The sequence below is a fragment of the Castanea sativa genome, chromosome 10, assembly GCF_040712315.1.
Source record: "Castanea sativa cultivar Marrone di Chiusa Pesio chromosome 10, ASM4071231v1".
NCBI classification, from domain to species: Eukaryota; Viridiplantae; Streptophyta; class Magnoliopsida; order Fagales; family Fagaceae; genus Castanea; species Castanea sativa.
In genome coordinates, this window is record NC_134022.1 from 28,406,357 (window position 1) to 28,420,622 (window position 14,266).

A 14,266-nucleotide genomic window follows, 5' to 3' on the forward strand; every position below is an offset into this window, starting at 1 on the left:
AATACATTTGCGTAGAAGTAGGAACATCAACTCCCAATTTATGAATGAGAGATTGAACCCATAACATCTTGGAAGCAGTAGGAGCCAGAGCTTGATACTTAGCTTTGACACTAGAATGGGCAACAATATTCTGCTTTTTACTGTGCCAAGTAATAAGACTACCTCCAGCAAAGATACAAAAGCCATAAATGGACTGTCTATCATAAAAACTCCCAGCCCAATCAACATCACTAAAACCTATTTTCATCCAAAAGTGCTCTTCAGCTAATGCAAGATACGACAAATAGCTCCATATTGAGGTTGACAGGGAGCATGCATATACTGACTGATCACACCAACTGCATAGGTAATATCAGGATGAGTTACTATAAGGTAAATTAGCTTTCTAACCATTTGTCAGTTGCGACCAACACTGAGAAACAGGTCAGCGTGCTCGCCATCAAGTTTAATAGTAGAGTCCATAGGAGTATCATTAGGTTGAGCACCCAAGAGACTAGTCTTAGATGGAAGATCAAGGATGTATTTACTTTTATTGTTACTATGGATTGTGATTTATTGTGCTTAACAAGGCTAATGTGTTAACTTGTTTATAAGAAATATACTAATGAGAGAGGTCAGGTATTATTAGCCATGGACCTACTCTTTTAATTCTACATAATTTTCTCTGTTCCTATTTTACTTACAATAGTTGTTCTGAAATCTTAGCTCTGTCTATGTAATGCAGTTGGATGCAACAGGCAGGCCGGATGAAAGTCTCAAAGTAGAGTTTGTAGGGCCATTGCAGCCTGGTAGTGAAGAAAATCCGCAAAATGGAAAATTACTATCTTTTTCCCTTCATAAAGGACAACTAAGAGCTAATGTTTGTTTTCGACCACTACATTCTGCTAATTTGGAGGTGCCTCTAGTTTTTTATTTCATGGAAATTTTTTTGTTGTGTTTTCTCTCTCTCTCTCTCTCTCTCTCTCTCTATATGGGAAGCTTTATATTGTGTGCAGTGTGCTTATTTAAAAGCAGCAATAGTTTGAAAATCAGTAATTTCTTTTTCATGACTTTGTTTGAGCTGGTTTTAGGTACGGAATTTGCCTCTTGACGAATTGGAGCTAGCTTCACTGCGGGGAACAATACAAAGAGTAAGCGGTGTTCTTTATTTTTTTTCATTTTTGTGGATAAATATCTACCATTTTCTATTCAATGCTAAGTTCTTATTTGATTCCATTGTTCCCTGTGTCTCATCCCTCCTTGATTGTCTTTAGTGTGCATGAAAAATCATTTTGAGGTGGGCCTACCATTCAACAATATTCCAGATTTGTACTGGGATTTTTTCTTTACTGGGAGTAGAGATAAATTAGACAAACGGAAAAAAGGAAGAGGGGGCAGGGGGGGGGGGGGGTGGTTGCAGGACTGGGTCTCAAGGTCTAATTACTTTTGTGCAACATTGTATGTTCTGGCTCTTATAAGTATTTTCTAATTTGGCTATAGGCCTGTGATATTTTGATTAAATTTGTAATGCTGCCTTCTGGAAGAAATTCTTTGCTTCCCTTTATATGGATCAGATTTTTCTTGCTGTTTAAACAGTTTATTCTAGTGACTTGGTGGCTTAGGCTTGTGTGAATGAATACCCTTTTTATTTCTTCTTCTTCTAAGTTGGCAAATTTCATGATGTTTAGGACCGTTAAGAAAGTTCAGCACTATACTAGGTTTCTTGATGAATTCTTGAATAAGGAGTGATGTTTAAGAGTTTAGGTCAGAAGAGAATGAATGTTGACGGCTGTTTGGGGCTGAAACAGGGGATAAACAGAAAATAACATAAATAACACCAGGAAATCACACCTAGGTCTTCCTAGGCATCACACCTAGGGTTTCTTGGCATCACACCTCGGAGAAGTTTTCATCACACAAACAAAGCTCAAAATAAGCTGCTGAATTTCATTAATCAATCACAATATTCTGAAATAACATGACCACAAAAGAGTCTTTATATAGAGGCTATAGTTATCCTTTTTCTAGTAGGACTTGGACTCTAAATAACCTATTCCTAGTACTACTAATAATTATATAAAAGACTCATGGGCCTTTGGTACAGCCAAGGACATCCCATTCTAGATTTCTGGAAATTATCAAATTGTCCTTATTCTAATAGAACTTAAACTGATCCAGCAGCTTCCAACCTAGAAGACTCAATACTAATAACTAAAATGACCTATCATAGGTGCAAAGAAGGTCCGACATTAAAACGACCATGATTCTTGAATCTTTGTATATTTAATCTTCTTTTTCCTTGAGCTCTTCCTTGTCTTCATCACTCTTTTTTTTTTTTTTTTTTTGATAGGTAAGAAACTGCTAAATGCATATTCAAAAAACTGCTAAATGCAAAGTAGCACCAGCATATCAAAAGTACAAAAAAAGATGGAAAAAAAAAAACATAAAAAAAAAAAACACTAATTACAAAGAAGAAGAGAGCTAAGGAATAAAGGAAGAGAATCACTAAATGTGAGTCCCCAAGCCCTAGCCCAATAAAAAAGGGAACTTGAAAAGAGAGCAAGCAGTTGGTCATTGAATCTATCCAAATCTTCAAACGTCAGCCGATTGCGTTCCCTCCAAATACACCACATCAAACACAATGGAGCTAAACTCCAAATGTAAGATGAATGTTTTCCCAACCAATTCCACCAACCAAAAAGAAAATCTAACACTGTACATGAAGGGACCCATGAAATCCCAAAAATTCTAAAGACAGCACCACAACCGATAAGCCTTTCCACAATGTAATAGCAAATAATCCACTGTCTCCCCACAACAACGACACATAATACACCGGTCAACAAATTCAAAGCCCCTAAGCCGCAAGTTATCTCTCGTGGAATCCTATCCCATGCGGCTGTCCAAACAAAGAAAGAGACACGCCGGGGTGCCTTAACCTTCCAAATACCTTTCCATGGAAAAACAATGAAGGAAGAACCATGTAACTTATGATAATATGAGCGGATAGTAAAATCCTCGTTCTTTGTCAACTTCCATCTTATACAATTACCATCAGTCCTCTAATTTACACACCCCCCCCTCCCCCCGGTTCCCAATTCACTCAACTTCATATGTTTTCAATCTAGTCATTCTGTGTACTTTTATCTAAATTTTGCCGTTAAAGCTCATAAAATGACACAGTTTTGATTCACGCTTTTAACTTCTTTTGCCATTTATTTTCCTTGGAAAATGGTGTGGCAATCAAAGGTTTTTCCTAGAGTAGCGTTCTTTTCTTGGACTGCTGCCTTAGGTAAGATCTTAACAACGGATAATCTTTGGAAGAGGCATATTGCAGTGTTAGAGTGGTGTTTTATGTGTAAAAGGTGTGGGGAATCGGTGGATCATCTTGTTCTTCATTTATGGTTTTTTGTTTGTTTGGTATACGTTGGGTTATACCATAGAGAGTTAGTGAGTTGTTAGCTTCTTGGCAGGGGAGTTTTGGTAGACATCGAAATATAGGTTTATGGAGGTTTGTGCCACATTGTTTGTTTTGGTGCTTGTGGCGGGAGCGAAATGCGAGATGCTTTGAGGATTGTGAATGGTCTATTCTTGACATTAAGCCTCCGTTTGGGTACCAATGAAAAATGAAAATTATTTCACTATTGAGCTTATTTTTGGTACTATTCATGGCCCCACTGCACTTTTTGGTACTATTCATGGGCCTCACTGTACTATTTCAGCTAACTTTTACCTTTATCTACAGTACTTTCAGCAATAAGTTTTCAGTTTTAGTAAAATAAGCGGTATCCAAATAGACCCTACGTGTTTGTTTTTCCGTACTCTCCTTGAGTAGAGTTTAGTTTTGCTTTCCTATTCTTGTTTTTCTCTCTCCGATCTTATTGATCGTTGTAATCTGGGTTTTTGATTTGTGCCACTATAGTACACTTCCAGTGTACTTGGTTGGTTCTTTTAAATAAAATTTCTTACATTACTTATCAAAAAAAAAAAAAAATGACAGTTTTGATTTTTGTGTCAATTTTACCTCTAGCTCTTTTTTTCTTCTTTACCCCCTAGCGCTTCCTTCCACCTGTCCCCTTTCCTCTGCCCTCCCTCTCTAGATCTCTTCATTTTTTTTCCTATTTAAAACTCAGTGGATCCAAAGTCAAGAAGCTTGAGGTTGAGATCAGCGGAGAAGCAAAGCTTTGGGATGGCGGAGATTGGCAGAAGAGCAAAGACTTTTTTTTGGGGGGGGTGGGGGGGTTGCTAGCCGAATTGGCCAGAGCTGATGAACTTGGGAATAGTGGTGACAACGGAGGGCAAAAGTCTAAAAGAGATTCTGTGAGAAGCTTTATCGAAGGAGCTAGGTAAAAATTGGGCACAATCAATCAAGCATTGCTTGAGAAGTGGCTACGGAGATTCTTGCAAGAAAATAATCACTTATGGAAAAGATTGGTGAGGGTGAGGAAGAGGGATGTTGGGTCTCAAATCCAGTTTGTACAACACATGGGATGGAGTTTGGAAGGCCATTAGAGGAGGGTGGGATTCATGAAGTTGATTTGTTGGCTATAAAATGGGAGAGGTGGAAGAGTTAGATTTTGGCACAGGCATGATGTTTGGTGCACTAATAATAACTTGGCATCCTTATTTCCTAATCTGTTTCAGCTTTCAGTTAATAAAGATGCTTGAGTAAACTAGTGCATAGAGTTGACTAATGGAGGGGTTCAGGGAATCAAGTTTTTGTGAGGCTTGCTCAGATCTGGGAATTGGAATCTATTACTATTTTTTTAAAGGTGCTATATTCTACCTGGATTAGTGTGGGCTGAGAGGGTCAGGTCCTTGGGAAATTAAGCAAAGATGGGTGCTTTGGCGTTTGTTTGTATTTTGAGGCTTTAAGAAGGAATGGGGTTTCTGACCCTTGTAAGACAATATAAAGGTTAAAGGCTCCTTTGAGCCTGGCTTTATTTTTATGGACAGTTTGGAAAGATATTCACAATAGACAATCTTGTAAATTGAGGTATGTATATTGTGAATCGATGTGCTATGTGCAAAGAGAATGGGGAGAAAATTGTTTGTCTGTTATTGCATTGCCTGATGGTGAGGGAATTATGGACTTTTATATTTGTGGTTTTTGGTGTGAAATGTGTGATACTGTGATGCCTAAATAAGTTAGAGGAGTGTTTCAACACTGGCGTGGAAGACCTAAATACAGTTTGGAATGTAGCTACATTGTGATATGGGAGATATGGAGAGAGAGGGATAGGTGGATCTTTAAAGGAAAAGAGGTGGGTGTTGAGAGGGTGAAATCCAAGTTTGTTGGGACTCATTTTACTTGGTTTTCCTTGGATGGGGGCAGACCTTTGGTTTTATGTGATTCATAGACTCATTGTCTACTTGATTTGAAGGGGTTGGTATGGGTATGCAGCTGGTATAATTCATATTACTCTTATTGTACCCTATGTAATTTTTGTTTTTACTACAATTGACAAAAAAAAAAAAACTGAAAAAGCTCTCTTGAACCATTTTTTCTTTCTTTTTCCTGGAATTTCAAATTTTAATTCACTTTTTTTATGCATTCTCTGGATTTTTTTAATGCAATTTCTGGAAATTATGTCAATGGTGATATGCTTTTTCTTCTTTCCATGATATTATATTTATATGTGAGAATTTGAAAAGAAAATCTGCCTTTTGTTATTCACTGGAATCTTAATCTGACTGAAGCTTCATGATGATTAGTTTTTAGATGTCAGTAGTAATTTTTTTCTGATTTCTAGCGTTTCTCTTGTACACTTCCTGTGTACTTGGATTCTTATTTTTCTGTTTTAATGAAATTTTCTATTATTCATAAAAAAAAGTTGTCAGTAGCAATTTAAATTTGAGATTGTTACTCATCTTGTAGCTGGTTCTATCCTTTCAGGCAGAAATTCAACTTAACCTTCAGAAGAGAAGAGGTCATGGAGTTTTATCTGTGCTTCAGCCAAAATTCAGTGGTGTGCTAGGTGAAGCGCTAGATGTGGCCGCCAGATGGAGTGGGGATGTTGTGAGTACTTACACTATAGTTTTACCTTGAATCTATCCTTTTGGTGGGTTCATTGGTTGAGAAATTTAAAACGATCATCTCAGGGGTTACCTATTATGAGATTAATTAGTTGCTATCACCAGAGATGATAGTGATAGCAATAATATATCATATAATATATCATCACTATTATTGTACTGTAAAAGGTTGACATAATGTTGGCTTACTTCATAATAGCTTCAGCTTCTTCTCCACCAACTATTATTATGTAAAGTTATTGAATATCATACTTTATAGGATTTGCCTTAATTGTCTTAAACTCTTCCTTCCAAATGCCAATATGATTATATAGAGGAAGATACAAAAGAGAAACTGTGATAGCGGTGAAACAGGATATCAAAATTTGAGATATCTTGTACTAAAAAAAAAGGAGATATCTATCTGTTTTCCAATCTCTAATCCCTGGAAGTAACAGAAGTAAAAGGAGGCTGTCGTTCAAATAGTTGATATCAAAGATCTATCTAATTTCATTTCTTAAAATACAAAAGTAGGCCTAGATCGCATTGGTTAGTATTGTTTGCGGTAGTAATTGTGTTGGTCAGTACTATGTACATTCTACCACATTTGTACCTGAGTCTTCCAAACAGAACACATGCTCTACCTCCAATGTGTTTTTTTAATTTATTTATGTATTTAGCTCTTTTGATATCTTAAATGCTTTTCCACCCATTATTTTCAAAACTATTTTAGATTATATTGCTAAAATATTGGTAAATCTGTTTATTGTCAATTTTCAAAAGCTTATTTTTCCAAAAATAATATTGTTGTTATTGTTTTCTAATTTTTAGGATATGAGCATTATTCCTCAGATCACTTTATAACATTTTTCTGAAACAAAGTTATGGCTGTATGTTGCTGCAAAATAATTATATTATATTCATTTGTTATGAGCTTCAGTATCTATGTCAGTAATGTTATTTTCACAATTACAGCACTATGAATGAAATGTTTGATGTTGTACGTGTTGAATAGATCACTGTTGAGAAAACTGTTCTGGAACTAAGCAGTAGCCGTTATGAGCTTCAAGGTGAATATGTCTTGCCTGGTACCCGAGATCGAAGCCCTGCTGGCAAAGAAAGTGGTGGCTTGCTCAAAAGGGCAATGGCTGGGAATCTGGGTAGTGTCATATCTTCTATGGGAAGGTGGAGAATGAGACTTGAAGTTCCTAGAGCTGAGGTTGCTGAGATGCTTCCACTTGCCAGACTTCTTTCTCGAAGCACAGATCCTGCTGTTCATTCCAGATCAAAGGTTGTCTTCCACTTAAATTTGTTGGAGATGAATGTATATCAGAAAAATAATCTGGGTGTAGTTTAGTAGCATATGGTTGCTTGAAATTGACTTTAACTTCCTAGGATTGGAAGTTGGCTTTAGCACAAAATATTGATATGGGTAATATTACCAAGCAAGGATGAGTACTGTTATTCTCCATCACATTGGTCTATTACAATTTCCCCTACTCTGCAATGCATTGTCCCTCAGGAGAATATGTGGAAGCATCAAATGAATAGATCGTTCACACTTCTGTAACTTAGTAAAATCTATGTTTAGTTTGCTATAGCATTGTGTTTCAGATTGTTAGAATTATGGTTAAGTGATTAAAATTCACCATTTTTTGATAGCTTTAGCTTTTAGGACAATTGGTAATTTAATATGGTATCAAAGCAAGAGATCTTAGATTATGCAAATTGTTTTCTGTTTCTTTTTTACATAACTCAACCTAACTAAGTCTTGATTCCTATCAATGTGTAAGCATGAAAATTATTTTTTTATTTTTATCTCTTTTCTTTTGTCCTTTCTTTGTTTTTAAAAAATTAGGGGAAAGAAGATATATATATATATATATATATGTATGTATGTATGTATGTAATTGTAATCTGTACATTCTGAGTGTGTTAGGTCGTAGTGATTTTAGGAAGGAAGGAAAAGAGTGGGAAAAAAGGGGAAGAGAAAGGAGTATTTTCTCATGTTTGGTATGAGAGAAAAGAGGATGGAAAATGGGGTGGGGTTTTATTCTTTCCTAGCCCACTAAACTTAATCCCTCCAAATTGAGAGGAAAATTTGGGTGAGACAGACAATTACTATTTTGCCCTTCATTTGAAAAAAAAAATGCTTCTTATATAATTGGAATATAATTGTAAGTTGCTTCAAATAACTATTTCTTTCCTCCCATTTTTCTTCCCTACCAAATAAAGGAAAGATACACTAAGTTTACATCCTCCCATTATTTAATCCTTCCTACCAGACACATAGGACCATCCTTCCACTTATTCATCATTCACTGAGATATTTGTCGTTTTTCTTGCTATAAATAATCATTCTTTAGTATTATAAAGAGAAGAGAATCCTGATTATGCATGTCTATGACTGAATGCAGGATCTCTTTCTTCAGAGTTTGCAGTCAGTGGGATTATATACTGACAATGTTAAAGGATTGCTTGAGGTACTCTGTTGATCAAACACCATATGTTCATTTATTATCAAAAGCTACAATATTTGAAGCCTCTGACTTGGTGCTTCAGGCTCTAATTTGTTCCTTTACCTTCTTATTGGTAATAAGATGAACTGCATTGAAGGTGCCTGAGGCTCAAAGTGTTTTGTTATTTTAATGGCTGTATTAATATTTCAGGTTATACAGGGGCATTACACTTCTTCAAATGAAGTTATTCTTGAAGACTTAAGTCTTCCAGGTTTAGCAGAACTTAAAGGTCGCTGGCATGGCTCTCTTGATGCAAGTGGTGGAGGCAATGGGGACACAATGGTAGATATCTTTTTGCACCTTGCATACCATAGCCATATACGTATATGTTGAAAGAGGCCAACGGTTAAATGTGGATTACTATACTAACAAAAATACATTACCGTCTAGACCATTGGATGTTGGGTTGCATAAAAACTTGTGCTTGGAATAAAGAGTTTCTTTTGTACACCTCATTTTGCAGCCACCAAAAATGTTACTCATTAATACACTTATCTAACTTGAAGGAAAAAATAATTATTTGATTTGCAAACATGTTGATTTTTAGTGTTTGTTTGTTTTTGAATTTTTATTTAATTGTCGTTATTTTAGTATTTAGGATTTTATTTCCTTGATTTTAGGTGTGTATTTAAGGATTTCCTAGTAAAATTAGGGTCCTATTATGGTAGGGTATCAATTAGGATCAATTGGAATATTTTTACTTGGAATTAAGTTTTCTGAAGCCTTTAAATAGGTCTGCAATATGTAAAACAAAAATTAGACTTCAAAATATCAATAATATTTTCCAGAGAGGTTTTCTCTATTTTTTTTGGTGGATTCCAGGTTTTCCTGGTGGATTCCAGGTTTTCCTTGTGGATTCAAGGAACCCCTTATGAATTTAAGGGTTTTGTTAAGCTAGAACAAGATCAAGCCCCTTACTACACATCCATTCTGCATCACGTCTTAAAATTCATCCATTTTTTTTAGGTATTATGACTCTTTTTACTTTTTCCTTCTACCCTGCATTTTGATTCCACGAATGTGTGAGATTGTGTATCTGTTTGTTTGTGTGTTTGTGCACGTGTCTCTGCAATCCACGATTTACTGGTCTGAAGTTTACCATTCTGCCATATACATATGTGCATTTTGAGTATTAGATTTTTATGTATCTTTGATATGAAAAAGTGCTTTTAAGTTCTAAGGTGGCCTCTTGGATCTCTAAGGCTCCTTTGGGGATTATTTTCATGTATTTTTTTACACTTTAGAGCACCACTGAAAAAGTTTCTATAAGGATTTATATTTTTTGGTTAAGATAATTTTCATTTCATCACTGCCATTAATGTTTTCTGGCCTTTGCTTCCAATTTTGTCATCTGATAATTGTCTCTCTTGTTTAAATTCTCAGGCAGAATTTGACTTTCAAGGGGAGGATTGGGAGTGGGGTACCTATAAAACTCAGCGAGTATTGGCAGTTGGTGCATACAGCAATGATGATGGTTTGCGCCTTGACAGAATTTTCATTCAGAAGGATAATGCCACAATCCATGCTGACGGAACTTTGTTAGGGCCTAAAAGCAATCTTCATTTTGCTGTTCTAAATTTTCCTGTTAGTCTAGTCCCTACGTTGGTTCAGGTCATTGAATCCTCAGCTACTGATGCCGTTCATTCTTTGCGGCAATTGTTAGCACCAATTAGGGGTATATTGCACATGGAAGGAGATCTTAGAGGGAGTCTTGCAAAACCAGAATGTGATGTGCAAGTCAGGCTCCTTGATGGTGCCATTGGGGGCATTGATTTGGGACGAGCTGAAATTGTTGCTTCCCTAACCTCAACCAGTCGTTTTCTATTCAATGCAAAATTGGAACCTATCATGCAAAATGGTCATGTGCACATTCAAGGAAGTGTCCCTGTTTCTTTCCAAAATAATATATTACTGGAAGAAGATATTGAAACAGATAAAAGTGGATCAGCTTGGATCCCTGGTTGGTCAAAAGAAAAGGGTACAGGGTCTGCTGATGAAGCCAGTGAAAAGAAAGTTTCGAGAGATAGAAATGAAGAAGGTTGGGATACTCAATTGACAGAAAGCCTTAAAGGTTTAAACTGGAACATTTTAGATGTAGGAGAGGTTAGAGTTGATGCCGATATTAAAGATGGGGGCATGATGTTGTTGACAGCTTTGTCTCCTTATGCTAACTGGCTTCAGGGCAATGCTGAAATTATGCTCCAGGTGGGCCAAATAAAAAATATTCTGCATTGGCTCATATATATATATATATATATATATGCTCATGCTTGCAATAAATTTTTATTGAGGTAAAATTGCAATTTAAAGTGATTTAGTTAGAGTCTGCTTCCCTAACGTTTGGGTACATGTTTATAATAAATAGGTCCGAGGTACAGTTGAACAGCCAGTGCTTGATGGATCTGCATCATTCCACAGGGCGTCTATATCTTCGCCAGTTCTCCGAAAACCACTGACAAACTTTGGTGGCACGGTTAATGTAAAATCCAATAGGTTATGCATCACTTCACTGGAGAGTAGGGTGAGCGGAAGGGGAAAGCTGTTTGTGAAAGGGAATCTGCCCCTCAGAACCAGTGAAGCAGCCCTTGGGGATAAAATTGAATTGAAATGTGAAGTTCTGGAAGTACGGGCAAAGAATATTTTAAGGTTTGTAACTATAATTTCTAATGTAAAGATCTTAACTAGACATATGCTCTACCTCATAGTAACTAAAATTTGGGTATATATGTGCATGGCTATATGCTTTACATGGTAGAATATTCTAACATGTTTTACATTTTATGATAGTGTATTGGTTTTTGTTTTTTGGTTACTATTTAAAATAGAAATAAGATATCTATCATCTTTTAATGTTGTTTTTTCCCCCTTTGAGCTTCTAATTCACAACTTTTTTTTTTTTTCAATTTTTACTTTTAATTTCTTAATAACTGCTTTCTCTGTTCATCTTCCCATACAGAACTAACATCTTCTAAAATCACAGTGGCCAGGTTGACACTCAGATGCAAATAGCTGGTTCTATATTGCAACCAAACATTTCTGGGAATATTAAATTGAGCCACGGAGAAGCATATCTACCACATGACAAGGGTAGTGGAGCTGCTCATTTTAATAGATTGGGATCAAGTCAGTCCCAGCTTACTAGTAGTGGCATCAATCATGCAGTTGCTTCGAGATATGTTTCACGGTTTTTCAGTTCAGAACCTGCTACTGCACGGTCCAAATTCTCCCAAACCACAGGTGATACATTAGTTTTTCATAAGTTCCTTTTTGATATGTAAACCTTTTACGTCAATGATATTGCAATAAATGCAGTAAGATGAGAGTTGGCTTGATCGCATGGATTTAATTTTTGTTTCCATGGGGCACTGAATCATACCTCAAGGTTTAGCTTGAAGCATTTTCTCTAGTTGAAAAATGATTTTTTAACAAAAAAACTGGCCTCTCAAAGCTTTTATTTTTTTTTGGGGGGGGGGGGGTTGTATCCCAATCAAGTTTTTGGAAAGAGTTAATTATCTTTTGTAAAGCACCCTGCACGGTACTTATTAATTATATTTGTTTACAAATTCCTGGTTTCCCCCTTATTCTCTATTCAAACTAGATTGGTAAAAAAATGATATATCCTATAGTTTTTTCATATTGAAATTGGTCTTCTGATAGGAATTATCAAATTCATTTGAAATGTGGGATGCTAATATTTAAAAGGTATTAGAGATAAACTTATATATAAATGAATTATTGTGTGCTCTTTCATATTTTTATGCTCAGTTCCAGTATGTAATGGTTTGGATCAATGTTGTTTCCAAGAATTTTGAATTAATATTGTAAGAATTATAGTTAAACGATTAAATTCACAATTTCCTAACAACTTCAACTTTTAGGACAATTAGTAATATATCATAGTATTAGAGCAAGAGGTCCTGAGTTTAATCTTTGTCACCACTTTACCTCTCATTTAAAATGTTAAAAATCCCACATGTTGGGCCACTTATTAAGAGTGAGTCTAGGCCCATGTGTGAGGGAGAGTGTAAGAATTATGGTTAAATGATTAAATTCACTATTTCCTAATAGCTTAAGTGATGCAAGAAGCAGTGGGAAGACAGGTCAATTATATTTTATTTGATTTTATGTATCAAGGGAAATTCTATAATTTTTTAATATTCTGGGATGGGTTGTGCTTACAGTCCATTGGGTGTTACTTTAGTTTTATTTTAAGCTTGGTTATCTAGTTGGGCTTAGTAGTAGTAAAGCCTAAGGAGTCCAAGTCCAAGTCTTATTAGGGTTTTAAGAAATCCTAGTTCAACTAGGATTAGGTATTAGTGTTCTATTTAAAAAGTTGTAATGCTTTCTATTGAGTTAATTAATGTTTTCAGAATTTAAGAACCATGAAGCTTTTTTTTAGGGTTTGTGTGATGCAACCTTCTCCGAGATGTGATGTCAAGGAACCCTAGGTGTGATGCTTAGGAAGTCTAGGTGTGATTCCTAGAATTTATCTATGTTCTTTAATTTTACTATTCACAGTTAACGTTCACATCACTGTTCCCAGCAACCCAATCTTGATTTTTGTTTTCATTCTCAAACCCTATTAATCCTTGTCCCCTTTGGAAACCCTATAATCCCTATTATTTTCTAGCCTATTCCCCACCAAGACCTAACCCTAATTCTTCAAAACCCAAGCTATACCAGATCTGCCCCGGGTGTTCTAAATCAGATTTTGTTGTTCCCCCTTGTCCTACGTCATTAAGTTTTTAGGACAATTAGTAATTTATCAAATATTATTGTATTAGAGGTTAAATTGGTGGGTTTAAGATAAAAATAGCAGTAGGGTTCAGATTTACATGGGTGCGTTTGAGAAGTTCTTGTTATTAATTTTATTGCTTTTAAATGAATACATAAAAGCATAATCAGCATTTATGTTGTTATCTTGCAAACTTTATTTTTTTTTACATTGTTTTTGCACCTTGGCAGTTAAATCAGCTGAAGCTGGGAAGGAAATAGAGCAAGTAGACATCAAACCTAACGTAGACATCCGCCTCAGTGATTTGAGGCTTGTTCTAGGACCAGAATTGAGGATAGTTTATCCTTTGATTCTTAATTTTGCTGTTAGTGGAGAGCTTGAGCTAAATGGCCTGGCACATCCCAAATGGATAAAACCTAAGGGCATTCTAACGTTTGAAAATGGTGATGTGAATCTTGTGGCAACTCAGGTGAGTCCCATGTTTCTTGACTTTGTAGTGCAAACATTCTTGTACAGTGCTTGTTAATCTTAGTTTTTAGTTGGCTGGCTTTTTACTTTTCATTGAGAATGTGAAGTTGACCTTTACAACTTCAGGTGAGGCTTAAGCGAGAGCATCTGAATGTAGCCAAATTTGAGCCTGAGTATGGTCTAGATCCAATGCTAGATTTAGCTTTGGTTGGATCTGAGTGGCAATTCAGAGTTCAAGGTCGAGCCAGCAATTGGCAGGACAAACTTGTGGTGACGTCAACACGTTCTGTGGAACAGGATGGCTTGTCACCTACTGAGGTAACATCCAATACTCTGGTTGGGTATGAATTTGTGGTTCTCTCTTATTTATGTTAAACAGTTCGTCCTGTGTAGAGCCTCAACCCCATCAATTACTTTCATGCAACATTAAAGATTGACCTATTTCAGAATAATGGTTAAATGATTAAATTCACAATTTTCATAGCTTAAACTTTTGGGACAAGTAATAATTTATCAAGGTATCAAAGTAAGTGATCTTGAGTTTGAATCT

General features: G+C 35.9%; 1 protein-coding gene across 1 annotated transcript in view; it reads left to right on the top strand.

Moving 5' to 3' along the window:
- LOC142612814 (protein TIC236, chloroplastic) overlaps positions 1-14,266 on the top strand; it is a 40,411-nt gene that overhangs the window by 23,870 nt on the left and 2,275 nt on the right. The window contains exons 12-22 of the mRNA XM_075784974.1: positions 725-895; positions 1,071-1,130; positions 5,876-5,998; positions 7,010-7,285; positions 8,412-8,477; positions 8,664-8,795; positions 9,897-10,718; positions 10,879-11,159; positions 11,494-11,750; positions 13,479-13,717; positions 13,843-14,034. Of these exons, the coding sequence (XP_075641089.1) occupies positions 725-895; positions 1,071-1,130; positions 5,876-5,998; positions 7,010-7,285; positions 8,412-8,477; positions 8,664-8,795; positions 9,897-10,718; positions 10,879-11,159; positions 11,494-11,750; positions 13,479-13,717; positions 13,843-14,034 (2,619 nt within the window). The remainder of the gene's footprint in view (positions 1-724; positions 896-1,070; positions 1,131-5,875; positions 5,999-7,009; positions 7,286-8,411; positions 8,478-8,663; positions 8,796-9,896; positions 10,719-10,878; positions 11,160-11,493; positions 11,751-13,478; positions 13,718-13,842; positions 14,035-14,266) is intronic.